At 40.5% G+C, this 20,311-nt stretch overlaps 1 protein-coding gene across 3 annotated transcripts in view; it reads left to right on the top strand.

The window, feature by feature from the left end:
• KIAA0430 (KIAA0430 ortholog) overlaps positions 1-20,311 on the top strand; it is a 42,793-nt gene that overhangs the window by 3,686 nt on the left and 18,796 nt on the right. For 2 of the 3 annotated variants that reach the window (XM_005871992.2, XM_014544405.1), the window contains exons 2-16: positions 36-237; positions 2,100-2,792; positions 3,524-3,692; positions 4,813-5,039; positions 7,622-7,739; positions 8,351-8,523; positions 10,203-10,631; positions 10,834-10,991; positions 11,073-11,231; positions 12,534-12,675; positions 13,375-13,553; positions 14,811-14,891; positions 17,888-18,124; positions 18,218-18,337; positions 19,004-19,179. In XM_005871992.2, the coding sequence (XP_005872054.1) occupies positions 94-237; positions 2,100-2,792; positions 3,524-3,692; positions 4,813-5,039; positions 7,622-7,739; positions 8,351-8,523; positions 10,203-10,631; positions 10,834-10,991; positions 11,073-11,231; positions 12,534-12,675; positions 13,375-13,553; positions 14,811-14,891; positions 17,888-18,124; positions 18,218-18,337; positions 19,004-19,179 (3,205 nt within the window). In that variant the 5' untranslated portion in view covers positions 36-93. The remainder of the gene's footprint in view (positions 1-35; positions 238-2,099; positions 2,793-3,523; positions 3,693-4,812; positions 5,040-7,621; positions 7,740-8,350; positions 8,524-10,202; positions 10,632-10,833; positions 10,992-11,072; positions 11,232-12,533; positions 12,676-13,374; positions 13,554-14,810; positions 14,892-17,887; positions 18,125-18,217; positions 18,338-19,003; positions 19,180-20,311) is intronic. The other variant, XM_014544404.1, reaches the window with a different exon arrangement.

Genomic DNA, 20,311 nt, shown 5'->3' with positions numbered 1-20,311 from the left:
GCATATAAATAACATTGAAATCTCATTCTCAACAGGGTGGAAGAATGAAAGAAAAGAAAGGTGAAAGAATGTTGAACAACTTTGTGTGGCTATATGATGGAAGGAAACGGAACTGAGAACTCCTGTAGTAGAACACTCGGATGGCTTCAACAAGATAATGGTGCTAAGCCATGGCTTTGGAAATTCTCTAATTGCTTTTCTCGTCCTGAGCAGATGTTGCCACTTAGTCCCCAAACGGTAACTATGTGCAAGACTAAGGACATAGCAAATTCCTAATGCAAATAGATGGGAGCTCCATTTGTTCTGGGGCAGTTGCTCTCCCTGGAGTCAGTGCTGAGTTTTCCTGGTATCTTGCTTATATTACTTCTTGTAGAACATAATAAATTCCTGACTCAACGAGCATAATTTTTTAACTCCTGTATGTCCACGCTTAAATAACAGTAGATGCTTTAAATATTTAATGTTAACATTTTGGGAAGATTTGTTTCTCATTAAAGTCATGGATTTCAAAGATAAATCCACATTGTAGAATACAATTGGAGAAAATATAAAATAGATTTTATTTTACTTTAGCCTTCTGAAATTTTTTAAAAAATACATATTTTTTTAATTGATTTTAGAGAGGACGAGAGAGGGAGGGAGAGAGAGAAACATCAATGGTGAAAGAGAATCATTGATTGGCTGCCTCCTGCATGCCCCTACTGGGGATTGAGCCCGAAACCTGGGCATGTGCCCTTGACCGGAATCAAACCTGAGACTCTTCAGTCTGCAGGCTGATGCTCTATCCACTGAGCCAAACTAGCGAGGGCCAGATCCAGACACTTGATTTTTGTCAGTGGCATTCAGAATTGAGTGTGTTCAAGGGGACCAACTTACAATAACCTTGCCATAAGAGCCAAATTTGTATAAATCAGAATGGCAGCGTATTCATTTCCAGCCTGAACTGTAATTACCAAAAAGGCAGAATATAGTGCTTGTTGGATGGTCAGCCCATTGCTATTACCTCCCTTTTAGGAAAAATCTAACTGAAAATCCAAATTTCTCCTGAATGAATATAGAATCACAGCAAAAGGAGTGAAATCATGGAAGTCAGATGGACCCTTCTATGCTCCCAGGGATGAGCATGTCTCAATCACTGTACGAGGGCATCTTTTTCATCTTGGTAGAGCCTGCAGTCAGTCCATAAAGGCTCTTGATTAGTTAGATCTCCTTTCAGGGTCCAGGAACTCTGCTGAGAGTTTTATGTGCATGATCTTATTTTATTCTTCTAACAATTGTCAAAAGTACATCCCGTTGTTCCCAATTGAAAGATGAGGAAATGGAAGTGTAGAGGGCTTAAGTAACTTACTCAAGGTCATAAAACTGCTGAGTATCACATGCAAGCCAAGGCCTCTGACACTAATGCCATACCACAACCTTTATAAATTTACTGGACTCCTTTGTCTATGTTGGAGGAATGTGACAAACTATTTCTCTTGTATCCCTTCCCAGTTATCTAATTATCCTAATTTTTTTCACTGGCTACAGAATAATGTTGGCATTAGGGATTTAGGCCATGATATTCTAGGGTTTGCTAAATGTCATCAGCAGCACGTTTATAGACTTTTCCACAGATGGGTCACTTGGGGAGATGGCTGAGCTCATCCATAGTGTTTGGAATCTTCTCTGAAGAACCTTACTAAAACCCCTTATGATTTTACTGCAAAGCACTTTGCTTTTAAGCCATCTTTATTGAATGCTGCTGTGACTGTGTTTTCATACCACCTATTTTGTCTTCAGAAGATGCCGTGAGACAAGGGGAAGCTATCAAAAGGAGGTAACTGGGACATAGATGGTTAACCCGGCTTACCAAAGACCCCTCCCCTAGTCTCTTAAAATTCCGGAAGAACACAGTCTTACCTTTCATTGTCTTTCCATGTTCACCTCCTGCAGGCCTCTCTGAAGAATGCCACTGGTTTTAGTTGGTATTCCATTTTGTTTGTTCATGATTGAGTGGTATAAACAGGATTGAATCGTTTCCGCTGTTGAATGCAATAGGATGTAACCAAAAATCTCTGACCTCATAAAATTAACTGGTGTTCTGATTTTTTTTTTCTCAGAAAGATTACATGGAGAACAAGAAAGTTGCTGTGGAATTAAAGGATGTACCATCTCCCCTTCATACTGGCTCTAAACTTTTTCCAGCAGTTCCACTTCCAGATACTCATTCTCTTCAGCAAACTAAAATACAGCTTCCAACTGTCCCCAAAGTAAGCTGCTGTGCTCATTGCACTAATGAACCCTCCACTTCACCAATGCATTTTGGTGGTGGCGGTGGCGGTGGCGGTAGCGGAGGTACTGGTAGCTTGATTCACACGGGCACAGTGTTAGACTCACAGAGCACCAGGACAATCACATGCCAGGTAGGGTCAGGACTTGCTTTTCAGTCTTCACCTTCACTCCAGAATGCCTTAGCTAGGAACAGTATGGCCGGCATTGCAAGTGACTTTCCCAGCACGTGTCCAGAAAGTAACCTCTCTTCCTGCCAACACCTGCCCTGTTGTGGAAAGCTCCATTTCCAGTCATGCCATGGTAATGTGCACAAGCTACATCAGTTCCCGGCTCTCCAGGGCTGCACCTCTGCTGGCTATTTCCCCTGTTCTGATTTCACAAGTGGGGCTCCAGGGCATTTGGAAGAGCACATTTCACAGTCGGAGCTAACACCTCACTTGTGCACCAGCTCTTTGCACCTAAATGTGGTCCCTCCGGTGTGTTTAAAGGGCTCCCTTTACTGCGAAGACTGTCTAAACAAGGTTTGTATCTTTTTATTTGATATGTTGGGGGCAGCTGAGGTTTGAGGAATGACATTTTTTAAGTGGATATATCTTGAAAAGCCTTTATTTTGCATGGGGTTGAAGATTCTTCCATGATGTCGCTTTCTTCCCATGAGCATAACTTCTGCTGGTCCCAAAGCTATGGGTAAAATGGGAGGGACCATTCAGATAGGTAGAGAGTAATTATTTATATAGTTTACCCTGTTAGGGCCTCTTGAGATAAATCTGTTTCGTACATGTAAACCTAGTTCAGCAAAGCCTCGTGTACTATTTTGTCTTTAAAGGCTCCAGCACGATTGTGATTTCTTATAACACCCTGTACATGAACCCATTCATGTAATGTAGGTAATTGCATGTTGTCCTTTTGAAGTAATTTGAGGAACTTGAAACTTGGCCTCAATCCCACTTGTGTTTAAGTGAACACTTTAATTCCCTTTATGTAAAGTTTGTCTGAGGTCTCCATTGCAGCAGACACATGCCCCAGAGTGTAAAGGTCTGATCATGTGACTATCTCTCCTGATCATTTCAAGTCACTTCTTTGAGTGAGTTTATGAATTGATAACTAATAGTCTAGGAAAGATGATTTGAAAAGGTATTTTATTAGAGGTTAGCATCTGGAAAGGAGAAACACTTGGAATGTGTTTTCAGTTGTTGTATATAATTCTGAAATGATATATCTGAAACCTTTTTAAAAAAAATTTTTAAAACAGCCGGCAAGAAATAGTATAATTGCTGCTGCTAAAGTCTGGCCAAATATACCACCTCCAAATACTCAAACTGCACCTGTTACTGTTCCTCTGTGTAATGGCTGTGGAACCAAAGGGAAGGAGACCACATTGTTATTGGCGACCAGTCTAGACAAAGCTGCTTCGAAATTTGGTAAATGACAGTATGGTATAAAATGTGCATATTTAAATAGTTTTCAATATTATATCCTAACTGTGCATTGCCTGTAAAAGAGTCCTTGTGGTTCTAAAGCTACTGTGTATGTGAGTCTCCATTTCCATCTCTTGGTAAAAATATTTTTATAGATCAGTATGTTATTTGCCCTTTATTTATATTTTTAAAAATATATTGTTATTGATTTCAAAGAGGAAGGGATAGGGGGAGAGAGAGAGAAACAGCAACGTTGAGAGAGAATCATTGATCAGCTGCCTCCTGCATGCCCCACAGTGGGATTGAGCCTGCAACCCAGGCATGTGCCCTAACCAGGAATCGAACTGTGACCTCTTGGTTTACAGGTCAAGGATGCTCAACCACTGAGCCACGCCAGCTGGGCTCATTTGCCCTTTATATTGGGCTGGGGCTAATTGAAATCAGAAGCTGTATGTAGAAAAATGGGGAGTACATTAGGAGAAATAAGTACTGGATGGGACATGGTGTCAACTTAGGTTAATAATCACACTTATTAATTGTATACTCTCTAGAAGCTGTAAGTCTTTAGAAAGGTTTGGTAATGACTGGTGAAAAAAGACATTTGAAAACCTAAGAGCATTTTCCCCAAAAGTAACTAATGTAATATTTTATTTTTTAAAAACATTTAAAAAATATTAAATCAGATGTTAATGCTGCACTAAAAATCATTTAAAATCGACAGTAAAAACTTTTGTTACCTCTTCATTGTTCTTTCCAATGGGGCAGAGCATGGAAATCAGGTCCCAGGGCTGCAGCATCCATTCACCTATGTGTTAGTATTTAGAGATGCATAAGTGGTCAGCATGAGGATGGATCAGGCTTTGCGATGGATTATTGTGGGCTTAAAGTGAATTAACCTTTTTTAGTTTGTTCTCTTCTGAAAAATAGGAATAATTGCTAGAGGTACTATGACAGCTTGGGGGTTTTTTGTTTTATTAGATCAACCAGTGAGGTTGGTATCCTTAAAATTAATATCCATCAATTATTTCAATTTTCTGCCACTAAGAATGATAGGTAGCTATTTTATTTTAATTTGCCATTTCTTTTTCATTATGTATAATTGAAAGTGTTAACATTTCTTAAGGCTCACCAGAAGTTGCACTAGCCGGACAGCTGCTGGAAAACTTACCCCCCATTGGAGTTTTTTGGGATATTGAAAACTGCTCAGTTCCCTCTGGCCGCTCAGCCTCTGCTGTTGTACATAGAATCCGTGAGAAGTTTTTTAAAGGCCATAGAGAAGCAGAATTCATCTGTGTTTGTGACATCAGTAAAGAAAACAAAGAAGTTATTCAAGAGCTGAATAATTGCCAGGTAAAAAAATAAAACAGTTTTAATCTATTATGGTAGAAGAATAGGTACATGTAATTTTCTTTCAAAGAATTACAATTCAAAATTCGTTTAATAATATGCATTTGGAAATAAAGGAAATTAGCAAAAGATTATTTCTAAAGTACAGTAAATCCTCACTTAACATTGTCAATAGGTTCTACAACTTCAAGTGTAATGACATATAATGAAACCAGTTTTGCCACATAGGCTAATTGATATAAACAAGAGTTAAGTTCCTATAGCAGCGGTTCTCAACCTGTGGGTCGTGACCCTTTTGGGGGTCGAACGACCCTTTCATAGGGGTCGCCTAATACCATGGGAAAACACATATATAATTACATATTGTTTTTGCGATTAATCACTATGCTTTAATTATGTTCAATTTGTAACAATGAAATTGGGGGTCACCACAACATGAGGAACTGTATTAAAGGGTCGTGGCATTAGGAAGATTGAGAACCACTGTCCTATAGCATTTCACCAGTGTTATAACAAAATGACATTGAACGAAATGATGTTATTTGAGGGCCTGCTGTTCTAGGAATCATCTAATTGTGTCTAATCTTTTAGTAATGCTACTCGTATGTGACTAGTGATATACCTGTATAATGGTTTCCTTTGATTTTCATAATTGCTCTGTGAACAAGGCTCATAGGATTTATTATTTGAAATTTACAAATGAAATTGAGACCCCCAAAGTGGTTAAGCAACTTAAAATTTTTTTTAATTCATTTGAGAGAGAGAGTCGGGAGAAGGCGGGGGAGGGCAGAAAGAGAAAGAGAAACATCTTTTTTTTTTTTAATATATTTTATTGATTTTTCACAGAGAGGAAGGGATAGGGATAGAGAGTTAGAAACATCTATGAGAGAGAAACATCGATCAGCTGCCTCCTGCACGCCCCCTACTGGGGATGTGCCTGCAACCAAGGTACTTGCCCTTGACTGGAATCGAACCCGGGACCCCTCAGTCTGCAGGCCGACGCTCTATCCACTGAGCCAAACTGGTTAGGGCATCACTTTGTTGTTCCACTTATTTATGCAATAATTGGTTGATTCTTTTATGTGTCCAACCTGGTATCGAACTCATGACCTTGGTGTATGGGGACGATGCTCCAGCCAACTGAGCCATCTGGCCAGGGCTTAAGCAACTTTTTTTTTTTTTAATATATTTTATTGATTTTTTACAGAGAGGAAGGGAGAGGGATAGAGAGTTAGAAACATCGATGAGAGAGAAACGTTGATCAGCTGCCTCATGCCCACAGCCAAGGTACATGCCCTTGACCAGAATCGAACCTGGGACCTTTCAGTCCGCAGGCTGACGCTCTATCCACTGAGCCAAACCGGTTAGGGCTAAGCAACTTTTTTTAAAAATTGATTTTAAAATCAAGAGAGAGGAAGGGAGGATAGAGAGATAGAAACATTGATAAAAGAGAAACATCATTCAACTGCCTCCTGTATGCCCCCTAATGGGGATTGAGCCCACATCCCGGATTTGTGCCCTGACTGGAGTCAAACCAGTGACCACTTGGTTTGTGGGTCGATGCTCAATCACTGAGCCATACCGGCTGGACTTAAGCAACTTTTTTAAGATCACATGGCCAGTAAGTAGATAACTAAGATTTAAATCCAGATTGAGCCCAAAGTCTGTTCTCTTAAATTGGAACTAGAATTCAGTTCTTTTGACTCTTAGACAAATAATTCCATTGATATCCCATATTGGTGTCTAAAATTATATACTTATGTTCTTTATAAAAACTAATTTATTGTGTTTTGCATGTAGTTGTGGCACCTCTCAAAACTTTCCTTGCTTTGAAGACTGTTATTTATGACCTGATAATTTTTTTTTTTGTTAATCCTCAAAGGACATTTTTTTTCAATTGATTTCTAGAGAGAGTGGAGAGAGGGGAATGAGAAAGAGAAAGATCTATGTGACAGACACATCGATCGGTTGCCTCCCGCATGCATCCCAGCCAGGACTGAGGAATCAAACCTGCAACCCACATGCATGCCCATGACTGGGAATTGAACCTTTGACCCTTCAGTGTGCAGGCCACTGAGCCACACCAGCCAGAGCAAGCCTGATAATTTTAATAGGAATAAACACAGTTTAGCTCCCTAAAGGCTAGATGCCTCTCCTGTTCACTACCTGACCCCAGATCCTGAAAGGCGTAGTGTATATAGCATAGACAAATGACACCAGCCCCAAATATTATTTTAATCATATATCAAATCTCTGCTATTCCCAAATTGTTGGTAAAAGCTCTTCGTGAGAGTTCATGCAGCTACTTCAAATTTCACTTCCTTTTCTCTGCCTAATTTCTGATAGGGGCATGGATGAAGTGCAAAAGCAGATTAGAGAGGGGGGGGGGTAATAATGGAAGCAGGCAATTCTTATGGAGAACCAAATTTGAAATTATTGACATCTGGTTGCAATTTTTCCCCATTTCAAGTTGCAATAATAATAATAATGAAAGATTTTATTTCCTCAAAGACAGTCTGTTAAGATGTGTAGTGATTTTCTCACCTCAGCCTTTGCTCATTTGTCCTTATTATAAATTAATGCAGGTAACTGTTGCCCACATCAATGCTACTGCGAAGAATGCTGCTGATGATAAACTCCGCCAGAGTCTCCGAAGGTTTGCAAATACGCACACTGCTCCAGCTACTGTGGTTCTTGTGTCGAGTAAGTGTGGAAACATCTGCTCATTTTAGCTAAATGCACTATGTGGGAATTATCATAGGAGCCAGAACATGTTAAAGTAAAATGTGTCTGAAAGAGGGTGAAGTACATAGGACATATTTATGCTTATGTCTGGGAACTGTCTGGGAAATAAAAATGGGTCTACATGGAATTCTGTATTTTCTCCTTGGAACTTGAGTAAGGATTCTTGTGGGGCCAAGTTTATTAAAGAAAATGTAATTTTTTCTTTTTTTTTTTTTAAAAAAAAGAAAACTCTGGTATTGTTTTTAACCCTGGGCCAATGCTGCTAATCTTAAAAATCTAAGATGAGTAATGTCCAAAGTTGACACTCCCTAAAATATTAATATTTGCTCCCTGTTATGACTAGAAGTAACACGTGTCTTGGGATTCAGTACAAGTATGTGGTAAAATTGTCTTACCATGCTAATTCCTCTGATGTCAAATGTGTTCCTATTCTAAAAAGGGAGGGGGAGGGGTCGGCTTTAGCTCAAGCAGTTACTTCATGGCAGACATTAAAGAGGGAGGGGGGAGTCTGTCTTTCTCAAGTGTTTCTAATGTTTGGGGATGGGATTGGGCTGTATCTTACCTTTCAGCTGATGTCAATTTTGCCTTGGAACTTAGTGACCTGAGACACAGACATGGTTTTCACATAATTTTGATCCATAAAAACCAGGCCTCAGAAGCACTGCTGCATCATGCTAATGAATTGATTAGATTTGAAGAATTCATTTCCGACTTGCCCCCCAGGTCACCACTAAAAATGCCAGTAAGTGAGTTTGCCTTCTCTTTGCTATATTCCAGCACTAGATTAGGGAGGTTGAAGAAGCCCTGAGCAAGGGGGTCTACAAGCCTAGAGGAAACTCTTCATTATAGGAGGTCTAGCCAGATTTTGAAATAAGGGTTAGAAATCTTCAATTCTTCTCTTACAAATATACAGAGACTTGATATGTATGAATGTTGTTTTTATTTTTAAAATTGACTCCGATTTACCTTACCAATAGCCAGTGTCTCCATAGCTAACAATGCTTTGTGTCAGAGGGATAGAAATAATGGAATAAGAGTTATTATTCCTTTTGCTTTCAAGTGTTTTGGGTAAAGAATATGGTGATGGTTTGTACCAACTGGTGTGTTCGGAGTCAAACAGAGGAATTGTAAAGTTTTCAGGCATTTAAAATGTAAGTCCTCAGCAGGCCTCTGAGCCTGTTTTCTGTAGTTGCACTCCATGTCATGCATGTGCACAGGAAGGTAGGAATGGTTATTGCTACACCTATAGCCTGTTAAGCCACATGATAGGAGAAGGTGAGTTTTTTCCAGCAAGATGAGCATTTCTGATAATCTTGATTCGGGACAGGAATGTTTCCTGCAATGCTGAACAACATTAATAAGTTGCTTGGAGATTATTTATGTAACTCTTAAAGAAATAGTAACGATGGAGGGGAGCTATAGTGTAGATCAGTGATGGCGAACCTATGACATGTGTGTCAGAGGTGACACGCGAACTCATTTTTTTGGTTGATTTTTCTTTGTTAAATGGCATTTAAATATATAAAATAAATATCAGAAATACACATCTTTGTTTTACTATGGTTGCAGATATCAAAAAATTTCTATATGTAACATGGCACCAGAGTTAAGTTAGGGTTTTTCAAAATGCTGACACGCCGAGCTCAAAAGGTTCGCCATCACTGGTGTAGATGAAGCAGAAGAGCAGGCAATCCCATACATTAAGTGCAGTTTTAATGTAATTAAGATAACTTGAGAGTTACAGAAGTACCTTAGAGATGATCTCATCCAATGTCCTTATATCAGGGAGGAGAAAGTCAGCATTTAGAAGAAGTAGGCAATTCATTGGAGGTCACACAGCTTGATCACAGAAGAGCAGAGACGACCCCAGGGCCCCTGATCCAAGCACTTGAGCTGCTAGTCTCCCTGTATTCCCTGACACCCAGAACAAGCCAAGGTTAAACACATGCTAAGGATAACCCAGTTGGGGATACCAGAGTCTGACCCTACTTCAGTCTTTGAGCCACCCTCCTAATTAATTTTTGTTGTTATTCATTATGCTTTTAGCCGTTTGGCTATAGCTCCATTTTTCACCCTTCTGCTTCTGTTTGCACTCACTTTTCTAATCTGGAAGACCTTGAAGTCAGATGTATTTTAGGTGAAAGATTGCTCACTATAGAGATCCTTATTCCTAATGGTTAAAAAACAAAACAAAACATTATTCAGAAATTGAATCGTCAGTCTCATTCACTAGAGTGATAGCTTCAGATACAGTTCTCTTCTTCTATGTTTTTTAATCTAAATAAGTTCACCTTCTCCCATCTAAATCATTATTTACCTCCCCTCCAAGATCTCAAGCTTGTTGGAGATCATTTGTTCTTATTTTGTAATTAAATGTGTGCCCTTGAGTTAACCTGTTGTAACACTTCTCCTCTGTGTCAGCAGTGCCACACTCTGCTCTATGTTTATAACCTACCAGCAAATAAAGATGGCAAGAGCGTCAGCAACAGGCTCAGACGCCTGTCCGACAACTGTGGTGGGAAAGTGCTGAGCATCACGGGCTGCAGTGCAATCCTCCGCTTCATAAACCAGGATAGTGCAGAACGGGCTCAGAAGCGAATGGAAAATGAAGATGTCTTTGGGAATAGGATCATCGTGTCATTTACTCCCAAAAATAAAGAACTCTGTGAAACAAATAGTTCAAATGCAATTCCTGATAAAGTGAAGTCTCCAAAAAAACTTAAGATTCCAAAATTGTGCCTCATCAAAGATGCAAATGAGCAATCTTCCAGTGCCAAAGCCATGCCTGGAAAAGGGTCGCAGGCAAATTCTGGATCTGCTGCAAAAAACACAAATGTGAAAAGTTTACAGGTAATTATGGTAACTCTTGCTTTCTGAAGTTTATGGTAGGTTTGGTTTCTTTGTCTCTGTGTTTTATAGGCCCGCTTGCTTTTGTTCTGTCCTTTTTTTATTTCCATTTTGATGATAACTCAAAGTGACATGATTTCTGTACAGGGTCTGACACACCTTGGGTACTTAAATTTTTAATTCCTCTGTACTTGTCTCTTTTAAGGAGCTGTGCCGTCTGGAGTCAAAAACTGGTACTAGAAACAGTGAATCCCAGCAGGGTAACCTGAGGCCGGTGGCACCTCCTCACAGAAACTCGAGTGTCGTAGCACCCACACTAAAAAACTCCGGGTTGGCAGAATCCGTTTACAAAACCAATCCGAAGTAGGTTGAATTACTCTTTTCTCATAGTTGCTTCTCCAAAGTGAGGGAAAACAAATAACCTCTGATTCTTCCCTTCATTAGAAAAGAGAACCTCAGTGCCCGAAGTGTTACCAGTTCTCCTGTAGAGAAAAAAAACAAAGAGGAGACTTTGTTCCAAGTGAGTTATCCATCTGCTTTTAGCAAGTTGATTGCATCCAGGCAAATCAGTTCTCTGCTCACATCTCCATCTTGGTCTTCTCGGTAAGTCCAGCTTCTTGATCCAAGGAGTGGTTATGTGCAATAGAAGATATGTTTGTTTAAAAGAATTCAAGCAACACAGAAGCACATAAAGTAAAAGAGAAGTCTCATCCCTCTTCTGTCAGCCCCCTTGCCCCAGGTAATTTTAGCTAACATTTGGGGCAGTGCTTCTCACCATCTTTCCCTTCTCCACGTGGGCATCAGTAAGCAGAAGTCAGAGAAAGAAGTTTGTCCTGGAGTTCCTGGCCAGTCATGGGAGGGAGGCACGTGAGGATGTCCTTGCCATTTCCTTATCGCCTCATCATGTTGAGGAAAAGGCCCAAACTAGACATACATTGGTTATTCTTATTCATAGGATAATTACAGGAAGTAAGGGCCTCTGTAAACCACTGTAAGGATCTGTATAACACTTACCTTATCTAAGCTTTCTAAACACTCGCACTGAGTAATTCTGGAAGCTTGGAAGACGGAAGGAGCCATAAGGCCATGTGGCATCCCATGAACTCCTTCTAGCATTGTAGGTGTTCTGCTGAGTTGGTGAAGACTCACTACGAAGGCAATATTGGACCTGTAAAATTACATTTTAATATATTTTATTGATTTTTTTACAGAGAGGAAGGGAGAGAGAGAGTTAGAAATATCTATGAGAGAGAAACATCATGCAGCTGCCTCCTGCACATCTCCTACTGGGCATGTGCCCGCAACCCAGGCACATGCCCCTGCCGCAACCAAGGTACATGCCCTTGACCGGAATCGAACCTGGACCCCTTCAGTCCGCAAGCTGATGCTCTATCCACTGAGCCAAACCAGTTAGGGCTATAATTACATTTTAAAATGTACACAAAACTTCTTTTTCTTACATGGGGAAGAAATGCAACACATGAGTAAGAATATCTAGCTTTTTCAAAGCTAGGGGTGGTTAAAGGACTTACATTGGTTATCACAAGCTAAAGCTAATTTCCTAAGAATAAATGGTCAAAGTGGAAAATTAATTCATTAGGTCTGCCTGTAATTTCTGCCTTTAGCTTTGAATTATCCAATGAAAGAATATTTTATATTAAATAATTCACTGGTTATTAATATGGGGTCAACAGGTAGTACTTTTGACAATATATGTGGAAGACAAAGACACATTTGAAAACCAAATTGCATTGTGGCAAGCTCTGTCTATATATAGTTTCAAAGAAAGCCTAAATTATATAAACTAAATAGAATGCCATCTTAAAAAAATAATCTCACTATCTATGTCGTAAGCAGGAGTATGTCTCCAACACTTCTAAACAGAGTGTCCCCTCTTGCTTTCAGTGTTGCAAATTCAAGCATTGGTGCCGACTGCCCAGACCCATTTGCAAATGGTGCTGATATCCAGATCAGTAACATAGACTACAGAGTATCCCGGAAGGAGCTGCAGCAGCTCATACAGGAAGCATTTTCTAGGCATGGCAAGGTAATCTCTCACTCTTGTTCTTGCCTTTGTCTTACCCTTTGCTGACATTTCAAATTGAGATAACTTAATTCAACACTCATAACCATAGCCAGGATATGTGTTACCGAACGAGCTCGAGCTCCTTCCTTTGGTCTGCTCTTAGTGGTGCCATCCATCCAGTTTTTAGGACCCAGCCCCAGAGAGCAAGAAGCCTAGCAGACAAGCATTTGTGGTCATGGGCAGGGATTTAAAATGGCACTTTAGGAAATAAAACATTGATGGGTTTTAGTTGGCTCTGGCTGCTAAAATCTAGAAATAGGATTCTAAAATAATGTTGGCTGTTTTTGGTAATATTTTACTGTATCTGATTCAGTTTTTAGGTGGAGTGTGCTAAAATTACACACCTTTTCCTGGTTCTTAAAATGGCTATGCCCCAGGTTTTTTGCAGGGTCGAGAGAAGACTCCTAAACACCCCTTGCCTGTGTTGGCCTCCGAGCCTGCATCACAGAGCTGTGCGTGCCAGAGCACACAGGCAGGCCAGACCAGTGTCACGTCCCTGAAGGTCACCTACCTTGGGTCACTTAGGTTCTAGTTGGCTGAAGTGCAGAATATAGACAAGTTTCCTCACTTCACTGAAGTCCACAAATGTGTCCCTTAATGATTCACCTTTGATGTTTAAATTAGAAGACATAGCATCTGTTTTCTTTCTCACTGCTGTAGGTGAAGAGTGTGGAGCTCAGCCCCCACACAGATTATCAGCTCAGGGCTGTTGTTCAAATGGAAAACTTACAAGAAGCAATCAGTGCGGTGAATACCCTCCACAGATACAAAATTGGCAGTAAGAAGATCCTGGTCTCACTTGCCACAGGAGCTGCTAATAAATCACTCTCTTTACTGAGGTAAAAACCCAAACAAGCCATTTATTTCAGGAAATAACATTTTGGCCCTGACATAATTTTATAAATAATAAAAATTGATTTTAGCGCAATCCCAAACTGTTGTGGTAATTACATATGCAGAAATGCTTATTCTAAATTGATAGAGTTAGAAGTAAACTAGAAATTAGAAAAGATAAATTAGAAATAAGCTAGATAGAATAATTTGACTCTTGTTCAAGTCATTAACCAAAAGTGAAGCACACCTAAATTTGGCAGGCACTTAAAAGTGAAATGATACGCCACATATCCAGACAGCTTCTAAAAATAGTAGACCTTGACAATAAAAGTTTATGAGCCTGGAAAGTGAAATATTATTTTTCAAATCTTAGTAGAAGGTGGATTAGTCTGTAGAGGGTAGATCTACAAGCGCTCAACTGCAGATATATCCATAATGTTAAATAGACACCCAGCCCTGTAATTCTCATTACTACTGTATTAATCTTAGGAATCTGGTGATGGTTTTATTGAGAATAAGCTTTGATTCTTCTTTGGCTCTCACTGTTTGGAGTATAGTAAAACAGGACTCACTCCTGAATATCTGTTTGGAGTCTCAAAGATCTTTTCTATGATGTACACTTCATTATTGTAAATTGTTTCTCTTTCCCCTCTCTCTCCCAAGAATAAAAATAATACTCATGGAAGAAAATTTGGAAAGTTCAGAAACAGAAGAAGCAAAGGGGGCGGCGGGGGTGGGGCGCGGGGGAGGGAAAGGGGATCATCCATAATCCTATGGCTCAAAGCCATTCACTCTTAACAGTTTGGCTTTTGTTTTCCCTTTGAGTATTTTTGGTGCCTTTTGTTTTTTAAAACCATATTTGAAATGATATCATATTCAATTGTATCTTTAACTACAGGAATTCTACTCCCATATCTCTAACATATGAACCACAATGTAGCAGGAGACTTTCAAGCTATTCTGCCTTTTGCTCTGAATTAACAAGGTGCTTGTCTTACTGAGTCAGGGTCTTTCTGATACACAGGTAGAAAGCTTTATGCTTGAGTCAGAGGAAAATCCCAGTGTGACTTAATATTTTTTAATTGCCTTGTCCCTAAAGTCCTTTCCTCAGATTTTTCTGGAAAATAAATTCTGACATACCAGAAACTGGTAAATTTATTTTGTATATACATTATGTTAATCAATTTTAAAGTACAACTTAGAAATCATCTGTTGATTTCCAACAGCATTTATTCTCTAATGATTAAGATTTTGTCTTACAGTGGAGAAACCATGTCTATTCTTCAGGACGCTCCTGCCTGTTGTCTGCCTCTTTTAAAATTTACAGATATCTATGAAAAAAAGTAAGTTAGGTTTATTTTTTCATTGATCTAATCCGTACTGATTCATGACTTCCAGAATTCCAGTATTGATTGGTGATTGGGATAAAACTCTTAAGGAACTTGCAGCCTGATGGAGGAAATGAGACAAAGAGAGTGATGTTCAAATTTACATTTTGATTTTTTAAAAAATCTTTATTGTTGACAGTATTAACCTCTTCCAGCCCGCTCCCATCCTCCCCCCACCCCCAGGCCCTCACCATCCATTTGTCTATGTCCATGAGTTATGCATATATGCATACAAGTTCATTGGTTGATCTCTTCCCATCCACCCTCCCCTGCCTTCTCTCTTGATTTTAACATACTTTTTTTTTTTATCCTCACTGGAGGATATGTTTTCTTTTGTTGTTTTTTAAAAATATATTTTTATTGATTTCATAAAGGAAGGGTGAGGGAGAGGGGCATAGAAACATCAGTGATGAGAGAGAATCATTGATTGGCTGCTTCCTGCACAACCCACACTGGGGATCGAGCCCATAATCCGGGCATGTGCCCTGACTGGGAATCAAACCCTGACCTCCTGGTTCATAGGTTGATGCTCAAACACTGAGCCACACTGGCTGTGCTCGAGGATATGTTTTTATTGTTTTTGTGGGGTTTTTTTTAAGAGAGAAACAGAGACAGACATCATAGATGTGGGAGAGAAACATTGATAGGTTGCCTCTGGTACACTCCTGACTAGGGAGTTGAACCTGCAATGTAGGTATGTGCCCTGACCGGGAATTGAACCCACAACCTTTTGGTATACAGGCTGACACCCCAGTTAGTTGAGCCACCCGACCAGGGCTTAACATGCATCTACTTTTAGCAAATTTAATCTCATTGCCCAAAACAGTACTTTCTTTCTTTTTTTTTTTTAACTGGTCAGTTTTATTATTTATTGAGTGAACAATTTTGAGCATCTTCTAGACTGTAAGCTCCAGGACAACAAGGGCAAAATCTGACCCAACAAAGTATCTTTGATACTCAGCGCATAATAGATGCTCAACAAATATCAGTAGAGTGAAAGGCTGAGGCTCTGTGGACAGTGCTGAGCTGGGAAGACAGAGCCTTTGTCCTTGAGGAGCTTATGTCTGGAAGGAAAGGAAAAACACATTATTACATAGAACAAAAAAAACTGACATTAAAAGGAAAATGTTTTGAGGATACAGAGGATGGAAAGAACAGGAGCTTGACGGTTTATGTGGATAATGGGAACCCTGGAGTACTGGAGGAGTGAGGTGAGGGGAGACGTGTGGTGGCAGGAACCATGCTCCAGGCAGACTCTTCTGGTGACAGTCATGTCTAAGGTGAAATGAACAGGAGAGGGATGGAGACGAAGAGGGGAGAGTGCTGCAGCAGTCCCAGTTCTGAGCAGATGCTGTTGGAACAGAAGGAACCAGATACCACAGTAGTTTCAATTGTCAGTAAGACAGGACTTGGTAACTAGTTTTAAATAGCTGGCAAGGTAAAAAGTAGAGGTCAATTTGATTCTGAGGTTTTTCTGCACTGGATGGCTGGGAGGATGGTTGTATAGTTAAACTTGAAATAGGGCAATAAAACATGTTCAAGAGGTACAAGTTTTTTATCTTGGTTTTGGACATACAAGTTTTAGGGAGCTATTGGAATATCTGGTCAAGAGTTCGATTCATCCTCTGCACATTTGGAGGATCCTTTGGGAAAGAAGTCGTCTTCCAGAAAGGACAATTATTTGCCTAAAGATGATCATGAAAGACATGGGAGCATATAAAACTAGAGAAGAGGGAGGAGAAACAGAAGGGCAGAACTGGGAGAAATGCCACTAAGGACAGGAAGTGGGGGAGAACTCAGAGGTGAGAGTGTTACCAGGAGGGTAGGGGTGGCTTGCAACATTGAGGGCACTGAGGCAGTGGTGTGAGGTTTGGGGAAGAGAAGGAGGCCACTGGTGACGTGAGAGACATCTCTGAAGCATCCTGTGGATAAAATCCTGGAGGGAACAGTTGGCAGACTGGATGGTGAAACAGGAGAAGCAAATCCAGAGAGGCCAGCTGTCTTCATTATTGGGAAGACAGGAGTGTGTGAGATAGAGTGAGAGCAGGAGAATGTGCTTCTACAGGAGCAGAACAATAGGAGTGAGGGGATGAAGATACGAGACTGGCTTTGGTAGAGGAGAAATATGAGCATCTGTGTAGGGAACTGGGAAGAAACCATTGGAGCAGCTGTCATTTAATGAACACTTACTATGTGCCAAGCTCTCATACAGAATCACATTTTATCCTCATATCAATACTGTGAGGTAGGTATTGTCACTTATTTTTCATATGGGAAAACAGGGGTCCAGAGTGGTTGTGTAACTTGACTATGGTCATACAGCTTGAGTCAGGATATGAGCTCAAATCTACCTGCCCTGATTCAGATTCTGTGCATTTAAGCTCCAAGTAGGAAAGACACATGTCAGGGGGAGGAGTTGAGGGGTCCAGTCTTAGAGGAAGTATGAGTCATTAGGTTGAGGCATAGGTAAGGCAAGGTGGTAGCTGGAAAGGCGTATACGTCTTCTGGGGGAGCAGAGCAAAGATGGTGAGGGGTAATATAGAGGGATTTGAAGTGAAGGGGAGCCAAGTTGAAAGAGGTCGTATCAGATAGCTTTCCATTTCAGAAAATTAGGTGAGGCATTTACAGAAACTGCATGAGGGTTGGGGGCTAGCCACCAAATGATATAATCATACTGAGCAGTGAGCTGAGATGACTCAAACAGAAACTGCATGAGGGTTGGGGGCTAGCCACCAAATATAATCATACTGAGCAGTGAGCTGAGATGACTCAGAGGAGTGCCAAGCATCACTGGTTCAATAGGGAATGAATTTATAGTAGAATTATTCCAGTTTTACTTTTGAAGAGACAGGCACTATTCTTGGTTGTAGCCCTTTACTTAAACAGGACAGGTGTTTTGTATAATCAGTGAAAGACGTTCTAAGTCAGCATCTCTTTTTCCTTGCTTTTAGGTTTGGACACAAGCTGAATGTGTCAGATTTATATAAATTAACAGACACAGTCGCCATCCGTGAACATGGGAATGGAAGACTGGTGTGTCTCTTACCCAGCAGTCAAGCTCGACAGAGTCCCTTGGGGTCTTCCCAGTCCCATGACGGCTCCTCAACAAATGGCAGTCCAATTATATTTGAAGAGTTAGAATATCATGAGCCTGTCTGCAGACAGCATTGTTCCAATAAGGATTTCAGGTATAACATCCATTTCCCTTCAGAAATAATTCTTTTGTATAAGGTCATGGAATATCTCTTACAATTACCTCGCTACTGTTTTGTTTTCTGCAGTGAACACGAATTTGATCCAGACTGTTACCAGATTCCTTTTGTGATTCTCTCTTTGAAGATGTTTGGGCCCCAGGTTCATAGTCTTCTGCAGACACACGAGGGCACTGTGCCTTTATTAAGGTGAACAAACATGTCAAAACCATTGTGACAGGATACCTTAGTTCTCTTTATAGAAAATCTCTCTCTCTGTCCACACCTCTCCCAAAGAAAGTGCCCTTAGCCTTGTAGTCAGTTAAAATATATCTGAAATGGGTCCATTCACTCAGTATTTCAACAAGAAAATGTTTGTGCTGAATTTTGGAAACATGAGTAGGGCAGTTTCCTTTCTACAGAGAAGAGGTGATTATAAGTGCTATAATAGAAGTATGCACAAGTGCTATGAGGGTACACATAAGCTCAAACAGTTATAGATTTCAAAATTTGAGAGGTAAAAGTATTCTTCATAAGTTCATTTAACCACACCATCGGTCATCTGGTGAACAACACGGGTCAGCGCAGGACTAAGTTGCCTTAAGGCCTGTAGTACGTTAAAGCAAATGAATAACTGACTTGGAATCCAGTTTCCTTATTTGTAACCCCCTCTGCTGGAAAACTGTTCAGGAATTTCTATTACCATCAGAATGCATCAAAGAGGTCAGTTCCACCGTGACTGACTCCCAGTGACCTTAATTTTAACTCCAAACCCAGATTGTGGGCATTTAAATTATTAATGGATACATTAAAATAAAGTCTTCTGTTTAGCGGGTGCTTTACTTTTCCATGATATTAATTGGCCCTTTTTTTCAGCTTTCCAGATTGTTATGCTGCAGAGTTTGGTGAACTAGAAGTATTGCCAGAAAACCGAGGGGCTGTTCCCTTAGAACACCTCATCACCTGTGTTCCAGGTGTAAACATTGCCACTGCACAGAATGGCATCAAGGTAGTGAAATGGATTCACAACAAGCCCCCTCCTCCAAACACAGGTAGGTGTCGGGTGTTTGGTTCTCTGAGCCCCATCTGTGGCGAGAGAAGACTATTGGTTTTTATCTTAAACAAATGTAAAGGACCCGGGTATCTCCTTTGATCTTTCATAAAAGGGCTCTCTACTAGTAAAGTGCAAAGGTTTGGCAGAACTAAATTTTTTGAAAGTACCAGCATAAATTATGTTAAAAATTTAAAACCCAAATTCCACAGTAACAAATCTACTTACCTACCTAATTTGGGGAAGCTTTTCAACTTGTCAATTGACTTGTCCTTTTAAAAATAATTTCAAGTATTTGAAGGAAATATCTCTGAATGCAGATTTACCTTTGAAATTAATTTAGCTTGACATTTCTGACTTTGATAAATGTGAAAACAGATTTAACTTTAAAGGACCAGGGCATTTGGACCTAGATTTGGGTGTGTTTCTGAGTTCTGGACATTCCCTGAGTTGCACGTGTCTAATCCTGCTACCTGTGAACACTAAGTTGTTGCCTTTATACCTCTACTTCCTTCTCTGTGGCCCTCAGTACTTCCTTTTCTCCCCTGACCTCCCCCTGCCCTTATGAAGAAAGGTATGGGTAACCAGGGAGCTCTATACCAAAGCTTCTTACCCACCTGCCTTTCACCTCAGTCCTAGACCACTCTGGGTTCCATATGTTATACTGTTAAAATTTCTCAATTACACGAACATTCAAAATAAGTGCAAAAACCAGTCATGCTAGTTTTACATTCTTGCTTTCCATGGTTTCTTGGGCAATATTCTCAGCTTCTTTATGCATTAACTAGAGGCCCGGTGCACAGATTCGTGCACTGGTGGGGGGGCGTGGCCTGTGGGGATCAGCCCATTGCGGGAGCAGCCGCTCATCCCAGTCAGCTGAGCAGCTGTGGACCCGCCCTCTGAGTGGCTGCTCCTGCTCTGGGAGCGCTGCATATCCCGGTCAGCCGAGAGGCACTCCCACTGTGGGAGCACCCCCACCACCAGGGGACAGCTCCTGTGTTGAGCACCTACCCCCAGTGGTCAGTGTGCGCCATAGCGACTGGTTGACCGGTCATTCTGGTCGTTCCTCCATTCGGTTGCTGGGCTTTTATATATATATACTAGGGGCCCGGTGCACAAAAATTTGTGCTCTC

Source organism: Myotis brandtii, unplaced genomic scaffold (assembly GCF_000412655.1).
Source record: "Myotis brandtii unplaced genomic scaffold, ASM41265v1 scaffold363, whole genome shotgun sequence".
Classification (NCBI taxonomy): Eukaryota; Metazoa; Chordata; class Mammalia; order Chiroptera; family Vespertilionidae; genus Myotis; species Myotis brandtii.
The sequence above is the reverse complement of the archived record's forward strand: the minus strand, read 5'-3'. Positions and strand labels throughout refer to the sequence as shown.